The following is a 12393-nucleotide window of genomic DNA, read 5'->3' as shown; positions in this document are numbered from 1 at the left end:
ATCTCTCTCAGTGTCTGGCTATCCTGCTATAGGAAAGAGATTTTTTTTTTTTTTAGTTTTTCTCTAACCTATCCTTCCTTGCTGCAACTGAAGTGTGTTATTTCTTGCCCTCTCTCCCTAATTTTTTTCACTAGGAACTATGTCTGTTCCTAGATGAATTTTGGATAAGAGTTAATGTAAGTATTCCATGGATACATTTTAATCTAACACCAAACACTTTGATTTAGTTAGTCTTCGTGAATTCCTCAGACCATCTGAATCTGCTCATGGCTTGCACGTGAATGGTCCTAAGTCAGGCTTCAGTTTCTAAAGAACTGAGCATTATGGGTAACAGAACAAAAGAGAACATCTCTGCAAAAGTCTTTATTAAATAAGATAAATTAGATTTCTTATACATTAACATCTCAAAAGCAGAAGAAGAACCCTTACCTGGGCAAATGAAAAATGCTGAAGTAGAGGGAGGGATAAGTCTTACATGCTGACTTGTTGAAGTGATGTTCTGCAGCTCTAAATTCATCTTCATTTAAAAAGAAAATAAAATGCTCCACTGTATTTACCATCACTTGTTATAATGTTTGCAATTCCCTAGAACTATTAGTGCCGCTAGTACTAATTACTTCATTATCCCAACCAACCAAAAAATCTCAGTTATTTCAATAAAGACTGAATCAGATACTACCAAGACAAAGCACAGACTGTAAAGGGTCCATTTAGTCTCCACTGTTTTGTGTGTCAGTGGCATTTGTGACAGAGCATCTTCAAGGAAGTTAAGCGGTCATAAATTCAACATGAAGAGGAAACTCAGACTTCTGTTTAAGTGAAGAAGGCCAATAGAGGGGTGAAATATGTAGATCATGATAGGACATGATGCTTCTCAGTGGTAGAATTAACTCTCTACAAAGAAGTAAGTTCTCACCTCATAGACCAGCCCAGCTTCATCGTAAGAAAACAGAACAGTAGGTGGATTGGCAAGAAACACGGGAACAAATGATGTATCACTGAAAGATAAAAAAGGAGATATATATTTATTTAGTTCTCTAAATACTGACAAAATGAGAAATTGCAAAATGTATCCTTTGGCAAAAATAAACTGTCATACAGACATACTTTGTTTCCTAAGAGACTATATAAAACATTTAGCTCAAAATATCTACATGTAAATCCACAGTAATTCCATAGTGGAGCTCTGTGTGTACCAGCTCAGAATCCAGACTGTATATACTGCATACCCTTTGGCATCTTCTGCTTTTCTTGTGGATATGATCTGTTCCACTTTTTCTTGAGAAATGACAAGAGATTTGCCTCCATGAAGAGTATTTAGTGGGAAAAAGCGTGGGTTCTTCAAGAAGTTCTGCCTTTTCTCAAGTCTGGCAAGGTCCTCACTTACTCCCTCTGCTTGGAACTTACTCTCTTTCCAGGCTGGTTTCCTTGAGGCTTTAGTTTTCTTTGAAAAAAGAAGGGATCATGGTGCAAAATTAAACATAACAATTTTGAGGATGATGAAAAAGGTGATTTGTACTTGTCTAATTAAAACTATGCAGCAATAAAAATTAATAAGGTATTTATCATTTTTAATAGATCAAAAAAGTCAAATATTGGAGCCAAACCAACAATGGATTGATATTCAATTTTTCTTACAGGAACAGCAACAAGCTTTACAGTTCTGACAGACTAAACCAAATAAACTTGTAAAATGTACCTTACTCATCTTTTTAGTGTGGTGGGTGGAGTCTGGAGTAGAGGGTGGGGTTGCAGACATACTTGTCACACTACAAGACAGGTACTCAATGTGGTCCAGTGGAAAAGCCACACGCTGTTTACACCCAAATGTCTCTTTCAAGTATCCAGGTTCTGATTTTCCTGCAATTCAAAGAAAATAAATGTAACTCTATAAAAGAAAAACATAAATAATAAGCATTTTGTCTAAGCATAGGTGTATGGATTTATTTTAACTCTTGTTGATGGTAAAAATGCACTTTAAATCCTCTAGAATTTAATTTATATTTATAATTTATTTTGTGCAAGCACAGCTTAGTGTTTTAGTAAGAAAGATTTAAAAATACTAATTAAACAAGCTGTACACAAAGAAGGTTATATTACTCCCAGAAGGTTATGTTAACCTTACAAGTGAGTGGGACTTAGAATGCCCTGTTGATTTTACAGAAAGATCTGTATGATGGACTTATGGTAGTCAGCAGATTGAAAAAACCAGGATGCACCATCTAGTGCCATGTTCCTATAGCTGAACAACAACACTGTCACCTCAGAGGAAACTCTGAGATGTGAGAATTTCAGCTTTGTTTGGAATTACAGTGGAAAAAAAAGAACACCAAATCTTGGAAGTTGTGATTAAGTTGATAGCTCAGAAATGTTTCTTTAGACTGGACTGAAAAATCTGATGATACTAAACCATTTCACTTACATGAGTAAAAAAGTAACAAAGTCTTGATATTTCCCAAATGATTTTTCTTACTGATCTTCATTAGCAAATAAAACTGGTATATTTCCAGAACTGGAAATTTTTAAGCCCAAAATTAATAATACATTTCTATTTCACTGAAAATAGTTTTTACTTCAATGTAACCACTTCCCTTCTCTGTATACAAGTTGTAGTTGCAGCTTTGTCCTAATGAAATTGGATAGAGGCAAAACACTCACTAATTTAAGTTTTTGTGTCAGATGGAAAGAACCATAAACAAATCTGCAACTACTATTAAATATCATATTTAAGCACATTTACACTCTATAATTTTGAATTTATCCATTATATTTTGATAAGTGCCTTTAGTGGAATTTGCTATAGTCCCCTCTGCTTTGGCAGAAATTAAAAAAAAATAAATACATAAAAATAAAATTACATTTAAAAAAGAAAAAAATACTCAGATCTGCTACATCCTCAAATGCTTCAATTATAGTGTTCTAAAAAGTCTAAATTAATTTCTGCTTTTAAAGTTACCTTTAGGTGCTCTAGTAGGAGGCAATTTCTCAGTGATGTAATCATCAGGGCAGATTAAATTATTTTTTCTGAGGAGTTCATTATCCACAATCCACCTAAAAGAGGATGCCACTGCAACAGTAAAGCAAACAATCAAAAGTCAATCAAAAAAATCAAAATACTAGACCCTTAAGAGACACTATTTTGATCAATCTAAAGTAATGCTGATTTTATAATTCAACCTCATCAGGTAATATTTTTGAATAGAGAAATAGTCTGGTATTTTCATCCCAAAACTTGGACATGCATCTCCATGATTCTAAATGCAGTTCAAACCCACCTAAGCATCCATTAGAGAAAGATTTAATCTCTGTCTACTGCTGCAAAATATCAAGGTGTCTATGCTTATAATATTTAGGTGGCAACCCATCAATCCCAAATTTAATACCTTGAAAATGACCTGCTTTTTTAGTTTCTCAGTGTTAAACAGATGTTCTCCACTTGAATCTCCCTGCAAAATCCTCCAAAGTTCCTCTGTTGATGTAAAAGCCAACCAAGCCAACCCCAAGTTGGTCTCCAGGTACCATAAGCTTGTACTGGGGAGACACATTCCAGAATCCTCACCTGGTGGGAGCCCCATTTTGTGGAAATCTTCCCCTGCATCTGCCTTCAGCAAGTTTAGGTTCCTTTCATCTTCAGCTTTTGCTTGGATCTGGGCCTGAATGATCTTCTCTTCTACTCTGTCAGCTTCTGTCAGTCGGCTCTCATACTCAGCAAGGAGCTGCCATGGGCATGGGTGAACACAAGGAAGTTTGGGCTGTTACAGATGAATGTTTTCTTTCTATCTTTTGAGAGGTAGGCAGCGATAGTTTGGTATAACATCATCACTTTACAAGCATAAACTGGCCTGGTAAAACACTGTCATTCCTATAATTTAATTTGTGCTGGGTAAAGTTGAGGAGACCCTCTTAGGACAAGAGAAATATATTTTATCTTCCCTGGGTCAGTAGGTGCTGCATTCACAGAATCACAGAATGGATTGGGTTGGAAAAGACCTCTGAGATCATCAAGGCCAACCCTTGGTCCAACTCCAGTCCCTTTACCAGATCATGGCACTCAGTGCCACGGCCACTCTCAGTTTAAAAACTTCCAGGGATGGGGAATCCACTCCCTCTCTGGGCAGGCCATTCCAATGCCTGATTACTCTCTCTGGAAAGAATTGGATTTTGCCCGTAAGTGTAGGAATTAAATTAAAGTGAATATTCTAATAATTATCAAGGGCAGCTTGGACAGGGCTTGGAACAACCTGGAAGGTATCCCTGCCTGTGACAGGGGCATTGAAACAAGGAGATCTTTAAGGTCCCAAACCAGTCTGGTTTTATGATTCTGTGATTCCTTTCTAGTTACTACAAAGGTTTCTAAAACTCAAGAATATCCCAACAGTGATACTTCATTCCTCCTGGTGTATTTGGGACCACTCTGCCCAGTGTGGCAAGTGCTTTACAAGCACAGCTCAAAAAGAAAGATCCTGCCTCAAAGAGCCATTGATGTGAGTCAGAGAGAATTTAGCAAAGGCACAGAGACACACAAGAAAGAAAATCACAGACATTGGTCTCAAGAGCACCTGCAACCTTACTGAGATGTAACAAGGCTTTACAAGTTTGATGTAACAAGGTTTAACATTTTGGCTCATTTAATAGAATCACTTCACAGACTCACAGAATCACAGAATGGTTGGAGTTGGAAGGGGCCTTAAAGATCCTGTATTTCCAATACCCTGCCATGGGCAGGGATATCTTTCACTAAACCAGGTTGCTCCAAGCCCTGTCCAACCTGGCCTTGAACACTTCCAGAACTAAATTATTCCATTAAATATTTTTTATTTTCATTACATAGTTCTACTTAAATTTTTAATAAAAAAGATAGGCTATATCTCAGCTAAAATTAGATGCTTCCTCCTCTCCTGCTCATTCTGGTATCCCTCCACTATCAATGGAATCCAGAAAACAGTTCCAACCCATGCCACAGTTGATATCTAAAACACAGCAGATGGACTGTGCCCTAAAAGTGCCTGTTTGTGGATTTTCAATTTTCTTTTCTGATGGAGAGAGTTGAGTGACTGGTTCAGCTGTAACATACATGTTACAGACAGGTACTGGCAAGCTGAAATTAATCTGAGTGCCATGATCTGGTAAAGGGACTGGAGTTGGACCAAGGGTTGGACTTGATGATCTCAGAGGTTTTTTCCAACCCAATCAATTTTATGATTATCCAAGCAATCCATTGCAGAAGTACTCACATATATTACTCAAAACATACTGTGTCCACTGATATATTAATAAATTACTCAGAAGAAATACAGAGCTTCATATTTTTCATCTTTGATAACCTTTGAGAAGGTATGATGACACAAAACAGAAAAAAACCCCTGTTTGCTCAAATCATCCAGCAACAGCCTCAACTTTTATACGCTGACAACAGCTATTGGAGGGATGACAAGATGGGAAGTCTGGGACACTGACCACCAGGCACAAGGAAAAGTTGTCAGCCAGTAAAATCAGCATTCAAAGGGCTACTGGTTTTACTGTTGTACTCTGTGTCTGAGAAACTGTCCCCAGAGGAGAATATCATGAAGTATCACGTGAATATTAATTTTTATGAAAGGTTCTGTGGGATAGTCAGTTTCAGGTAAGTTTCCATTAAAATGTCAGTTTCAGAGTCAACACCTGTGTTTTGTTTTGCAGAGAATCTAGAAATTCTGAAGTAGGAATTAAAGAGCTCCAAACTCTGCTGTGATTTGGACCTGTACCTTCTGCAGCTCATCTGTAAAACTCTCATGATGAACATTGTCTCCTTCTTGTGACTTGATCCAGTTTGCCTCCATATCCACCCTGGAAACATCTGCAGTGTACAGGTCCCCAAAGGCTCCAGCCAGCACATGGGAGATGTCCTGGGGGAAAAAATCAGGATGTTTAGTGCTTAAAGTCTTAGATAGGATGGGGCTGTGTGTGCAGGGGTGTGCGTGAGGCTGTGTGTAGGGGGGGTTAGTGTGTGTGAGGGGCTGATTGCTGGGGGTCTGTGTGTGTTTGTGTGTGTGTGAGGCTGTTCATAGAGGGGTCAGTGTGCATGTGTGAGGCTGTTTGCAAGGAATTCAGTGTGTATGTGTGAAAAAGGCTGTTTGCAGGGTCTGCGTGCCGGGCTGTGCTGCTCTTTGGGGCTCTGGGTGTGTCTGTGCTGCGTTACCTGCGAGCTGAGCTTGGGGGTCTCCTCAACCATGGCCAGCCCAGCACTGGGATCCTGCAGGCCGGGGCTGGGGCTGCCCTCAGCTATGCTCTCCAAGCCAGGGCTGCTTTCAGCCATGTCCTGCGAGCCAGAACCGGGGCTGGGGCTGCTCTCAGCCATGTCCTCCAAGCGAGGGATGCCCTCAGCCACGTCCTGCGAGCCAGAACCGGGGCTGGGGCTGCCCTCAGCCATGTCCTCCAAGCGAGGGATGCCCTCAGCCACGTCCTGCGAGCCAGAACCGGGGCTGGGGCTGCCCTCAGCCATGTCCTCCGAGCCGGGGCTCTCCTGAGCCATATCCTCCGAGCCAGGGCTGCCATCAGGCATGTCCTGCGGTCCGGGGCTGTCCTCAGCCACGTCCTCCCAGCCGGGGCTCCCCTCAGCCATGTCCAGCCCGGCCCCCCCGAGCCTCCCGCCGTTGCCGAGTGACCGCCGGGCAATGGTGGCCGCCCCGACTCCCTTCCCTTCGCTTCCCCTCCGCGGCCCCGCACGGCTCCTTTACGCCGTTTCTTTCCCTGCCAGGTACCTTTATGGTGAACTTTTTAAGGACGAGGAGCCTCGCGAATTTAGTAAGAAACGAAATACAATGTTGACTTGGGAGCCGTGAAGGGGATTTTGGCTTTGGGGGAGGTTGTGAGGGTGTTATGTGGGGCTGTGCAAGTCGTAAACTGGGGCTGAGAGAAGAAGCCAAATCCTCATCTGTTTTGCCACACGAGCAGCACGGGCGCATCCCTGCCGCTGGAGCAGGGCTGGGACATGGGAATGTTCATCATCAGACCCAAACCCATCCATCTCCCCGCTCTGCCTGCGGCGCCCTGGCTGTGTATGCTGGTTGCTAACAACAGGCGCCGGCTCCGCTGAAACAGGTGGTATTTTCTATGGAAACCAACCTACTTCCCTCCCTCTCTCCTCTCCTTCCCCTCCTCCTTTTCTTCCTTTCTTCTCTCCCTCCTTTTCTTCCTTCCCTCTCTCCTTACTTTCCTTCTTCCTTCTTTCCTTCCCCCCTCCTTCCTTCCCTTCTTCCTTCTTTCCTTCCCTCCCTCCCTCCCTCCTTCCCTTCTTCCCTCTTTCCTTCCCTCTTTCCTTCCCTCCCTCCCTCCCTCCCTCCCTCCCTCCCTCCCTCCCTCCCTCCCTCCCTCCCTCCCTCCCTCCCTCCCTCCCTCCCTCCCTCCCTCTTTCCTTCCCTTCTTCCCTCTTTCCTTCCCTCCCTCCTTCCCTTCTTCCCTCTTTCCTTCCCTCCCTCCCTCCCTCCTTCCCTTCTTCCCTCTTTCCTTTCCTCCCTCCTTCCCTTCTTCCCTCTTTCCTTTCCTCCCTCCTTCCTTTCCTTCCTCCTTCCTTTCCTTCCCTCTTTCCTTCCCTCCTTCTTTCCTTCCCTCCCTCCCTCCTTCCTTTCTTCCCTCTTTCCTTTCCTTCCTTCTTTCCTTCCCTCTCTCCCTCCTTCCTTTCCTTCCCTCTTTCCTTCCCTCCCTCCCTCCTTCCTTTCCTTCCCTCTTTCCTTCCCTCCTTCTTTCCTTCCCTCCTTCTTTCCTTCCCTCCTTCTTTCCTTCCTTTCTTGCCTCCCTCCCTCCTTCCTTTCCTTCCCTCTTTCCTCCCTCTTTCCTTCCCTCTCTCCCTCCTTCCTTCTTCCCTCCCTCTCTCCTTCCTTCCCTTCCCTCTTTCCTTCTTCCCTCCCTCTCTCCTTCCTTCCTTCCCTCTCTCCCTCCTTCCTTCTTCCCTCCCTCTCTCCTTCCTTCCCTTCCCTCCTTCCTTCTTCCCTCCCTCTCTCCTTCCTTCTTCCCTCCCTCTCTCCTTCCTTCCCTTCCCTCTTTCCTTCTTCCCTCCCTCTCTCCTTCCTTCCCTTCCCTCTTTCCTTCTTCCCTCCCTCTCTCCTTCCTTCCCTTCCCTCTTTCCTTCTTCCCTCCCTCTCTCCTTCCTTCCCTTCTTCCCTCTTTCCTTCTTCCCTCCCTCTCTCCTTCCTTCCCTTCTTCCCTCTTTCCTTCTTCCCTCCCTCTCTCCTTCCTTCCCTTCTTCCCTCTTTCCTTCTTCCCTCCCTCCCTCTCTCCTTCCTTCCCTTCTTCCCTCTTTCCTTCTTCCCTCCCTCTCTCCTTCCTTCCCTTCTTCCCTCTTTCCTTCCCTCCTTCTTTCCTTCCCTCCTTCTTTCCTTCCCTCCTTCTTTCCTTCCTTTCTTGCCTCCCTCCCTCCTTCCTTTCCTTCCCTCTTTCCTCCCTCTTTCCTTCCCTCTCTCCCTCCTTCCTTCTTCCCTCCCTCTCTCCTTCCTTCCCTTCCCTCTTTCCTTCTTCCCTCCCTCTCTCCTTCCTTCCTTCCCTCTCTCCCTCCTTCCTTCTTCCCTCCCTCTCTCCTTCCTTCCCTTCCCTCCTTCCTTCTTCCCTCCCTCTCTCCTTCCTTCTTCCCTCCCTCTCTCCTTCCTTCCCTTCCCTCTTTCCTTATTCCCTCCCTCTCTCCTTCCTTCCCTTCCCTCTTTCCTTCTTCCCTCCCTCTCTCCTTCCTTCCCTTCCCTCTTTCCTTCTTCCCTCCCTCTCTCCTTCCTTCCCTTCTTCCCTCTTTCCTTCTTCCCTCCCTCTCTCCTTCCTTCCCTTCTTCCCTCTTTCCTTCTTCCCTCCCTCTCTCCTTCCTTCCCTTCTTCCCTCTTTCCTTCTTCCCTCCCTCCCTCTCTCCTTCCTTCCCTTCTTCCCTCTTTCCTTCTTCCCTCCCTCTCTCCTTCCTTCCCTTCTTCCCTCTTTCCTTCTTCCCTCCCTCCCTCTCTCCTTCCTTCCCTTCTTCCCTCTTTCCTTCTTCCCTCCCTCTCTCCTTCCTTCCCTTCTTCCCTCTTTCCTTCTTCCCTCCCTCCCTCTCTCCTTCCTTCCCTTCTTCCCTCTTTCCTTCTTCCCTCCCTCCCTCTCTCCTTCCTTCCCTTCTTCCCTCTTTCCTTCTTCCCTCCCTCTCTCCTTCCTTCCCTTCTTCCCTCTTTCCTTCTTCCCTCCCTCTCTCCTTCCTTCCCTTCTTCCCTCTTTCCTTCTTCCCTCCCTCCCTCTCTCCTTCCTTCCCTTCTTCCCTCTTTCCTTCTTCCCTCCCTCCCTCTCTCCTTCCTTCCCTTCTTCCCTCTTTCCTTCTTCCCTCCCTCCCTCTCTCCTTCCTTCCCTTCTTCCCTCTTTCCTTCTTCCCTCCCTCCCTCTCTCCTTCCTTCCCTTCTTCCCTCTTTCCTTCTTCCCTCCCTCCCTCTCTCCTTCCTTCCCTTCCCTCTTTCCTTCTTCCCTCCCTCTCTCCTTCCTTCCCTTCTTCCCTCTTTCCTTCTTCCCTCCCTCTCTCCTTCCTTCCCTTCTTCCCTCTTTCCTTCTTCCCTCCCTCTCTCCTTCCTTCCCTTCTTCCCTCTTTCCTTCTTCCCTCCCTCTCTCCTTCCTTCCCTTCTTCCCTCTTTCCTTCTTCCCTCCCTCCCTCTCTCCTTCCTTCCCTTCTTCCCTCTTTCCTTCTTCCCTCCCTCCCTCTCTCCTTCCTTCCCTTCTTCCCTCTTTCCTTCTTCCCTCCCTCCCTCTCTCCTTCCTTCCCTTCTTCCCTCTTTCCTTCTTCCCTCCCTCCCTCTCTCCTTCCTTCCCTTCTTCCCTCTTTCCTTCTTCCCTCCCTCCCTCTCTCCTTCCTTCCCTTCTTCCCTCTTTCCTTCTTCCCTCCCTCCCTCTCTCCTTCCTTCCCTTCTTCCCTCTTTCCTTCTTCCCTCCCTCTCTCCTTCCTTCCCTTCTTCCCTCTTTCCTTCTTCCCTCCCTCTCTCCTTCCTTCCCTTCTTCCCTCTTTCCTTCTTCCCTCCCTCCCTCTCTCCTTCCTTCCCTTCTTCCCTCTTTCCTCTCCTTCCTTCCTTCCCTCCCCCCTCCCTCCTTCCTTCCCTTTCTCCTTCCCTTCCCTCCCTCCTTCCTTTCCTTCCTTCTTTCCTTCCCTTCTTCCCTCTTTCTTTCCCTCCCTCTCTCCTTCCTTCCCTCCCTCCCTCCCTCCCTCCCTCCCTTCCTTTCCTCTCCTCTCCTCCTAGATGACAGCAACCAGACTGCAACTCCTGCAGCTTATCCATCATTATCCAAGGTCATTGGGCTCCATCAGGGTTTGCAGGGACTGGAAGTGGAGGTGAGCAATGTTACATCCCTTATGGAGGAAAAAAAATCACAAAAATAATGATAATTAGCCAATAGGTGTTGTTTCACCATTAAATAAGCCAAAGGCTGGGGTTGCAAACCTCACAGAGCTGTGGGGGTGACTGAAGTTCAACTGATGTTTGTAGGCACATGGGCTTGAGACTACAGGGTGTCATGAGGTCTAGAGCTCCCCAAAGTCTGGGTCTAGAATAAGATTCCAGATTAGACCCAGAGGCATTGTGGGGCTTTAGTTTCCTTAAAAAAAAAAAAAAAGGGAATTTTGCCCAAGAGAAAGCTTGGCAAATCTGCAATATCCTCTTCCAAAGGCTAAAGCAGAGAAATCCAAACCTCTGACACAGGTAGGACAAGGTACCTGTGTTTTCCAATAGAAAATGTTCAGAGTTTTCACAGAATCACTATGGGTGGAAAAGATCTACAGGATCATCAAGTCCAACCATTAACCCAGCAGTGCCACCTTCATCACTAAACCATGTCCCCAGGTGCCACATCCACACAACTTTTGAACACTTCCAGGAATGGTGACTCCACTACTGCCCTGGGCAGGCTGTGCCAATGCTTGACAACTCCTTCAGCTGAGACATTTTTCCTAATATCCAATCTAAACCTCTCTTGGTGTAACTTGAAGCCATTTCTCTTGTATTATTACTTGTCTCCGAGAGCCCAGCTGGCTACAACCTCCTTTCAGGTGGTTGTAGAGAGCAAGAAAGTCCCATCTGACTCTGCTTTTCTCCAAGCTAAACACTCTCAGCTGCCCCTCATCTTGTGCTCCTAAACAGCTTTGTTTCTGTGCAGGCTTGTAGGTGTGTCCTGGCCTTTAAAATTAGGCTGGAGCATCCACATTTTAACACATTTCCATATCGGAATTCCAGCTGTTCTCACGATGTGCTATTACAGTTGATTATAACATCTGTTTGCTAACTGGAATGTTAATAAAATCCAGCACTTTAAAAACCAGTTCTTTTCCAGCCTTTAAAATGGTGACAGTAAAGCAGATGTTTTTGTTTATAACACTATATGGATGTACATGAAACTGATCGTGGAAAAAACTTGCTGTGCTTTCATTTTTACTGTCTTTCAGTAACTTGCCAAGCACATCATCTCAGTTTAGAAGTTGGATTTTCTTTTTCAAACTGCAGTCCATGAAATCTGGAAGTGAAGGTGAGATCCATCTGCCCAGTAGCCAACTGCAGGATCAGAAGGAAGGGCTTAAACACTCATCCAGAACAATACACAATTATTTCCCATATGACAGTAGTATATTTTTCCTTAGATTTCCATTTTATGCCATCACTCAGATAAACTTAAAAAATAAATACCACTGTTCCTTTTGCAAAGCTATTTAATTCATATATATATATACTCACATTTCCATATAAATATGATGAACATTAAGAACAATTTGCACATATATCATGTTTTTTATCACCATTATAAGATATTTAAGTTCCAAAGGCTGAAGAGAGATATATGAGTGTAGGAAATGGGAAAATACAATCCAAACAGAAACTTTATCCTACATATAGAAAACTGACAGTAACAGAACATTTTTGTATCTAAAATAGCCAGATGTGATTTGAATACAAACAGGGAGCTCAATTACTGAGTAAGAGGCAATGTGTACATATCTTGCAGAGTAGGACTGTGTCTCACATTTTTTACAAAAATATCAGGCTTCATACCAGTTTTATTTACCTTGCTTCTCTTTTGTCAAAAATATAGAAGGATATTATATCCTGGACCTATAAGTCAGCCAGTATATGGCTTTATAGATTTATAATCAATGGACAACTCTGTTTGACTAACTATAATCTTAAATTATTATCAACATGTATTCCTTAAATGTTTAAATAGTAGACTAATAATGCTATTTTTCCACTAAATCAAAACAGCTTGCTGAGAAATTAATACATTTATCTTTGTGGCAACCCCAAAATCTTCACTAATGTCAGTGGACTTCCTTAAAGAGGGAAGACTCACTAAAGTGGTTCCACTCACCTGATGTTTGAAAGGTTTCTTTGAAATGATGAAACTCAGGACACTCTTAAGAATATAAATAAAAGGTAAAAA

The 12393-nt window shown here is 44.2% G+C and overlaps 1 protein-coding gene across 1 annotated transcript in view; it reads right to left on the bottom strand.

Moving 5' to 3' along the window:
- The window catches only part of DLEC1 (DLEC1 cilia and flagella associated protein), a 34015-nt gene extending 27414 nt beyond the window's left edge, over positions 1–6601 (bottom strand). Inside the window, exons 1-8 of the mRNA XM_071560634.1 lie at positions 6179–6601; positions 5745–5885; positions 3560–3716; positions 2957–3067; positions 1700–1860; positions 1230–1444; positions 917–998; positions 430–517 (exon numbers count right to left, since the gene is read on the bottom strand). Of these exons, the coding sequence (XP_071416735.1) occupies positions 430–517; positions 917–998; positions 1230–1444; positions 1700–1860; positions 2957–3067; positions 3560–3716; positions 5745–5885; positions 6179–6601 (1378 nt within the window). The remainder of the gene's footprint in view (positions 1–429; positions 518–916; positions 999–1229; positions 1445–1699; positions 1861–2956; positions 3068–3559; positions 3717–5744; positions 5886–6178) is intronic.
- Between the last annotated feature and the right edge of the window lie 5792 nt (positions 6602–12393).

The sequence above is a fragment of the Pithys albifrons genome, chromosome 7, assembly GCF_047495875.1.
Source record: "Pithys albifrons albifrons isolate INPA30051 chromosome 7, PitAlb_v1, whole genome shotgun sequence".
In the NCBI taxonomy this organism is placed as follows: domain Eukaryota; kingdom Metazoa; phylum Chordata; class Aves; order Passeriformes; family Thamnophilidae; genus Pithys; species Pithys albifrons.
This window is presented reverse-complemented; position numbering and strand designations above follow the sequence as displayed.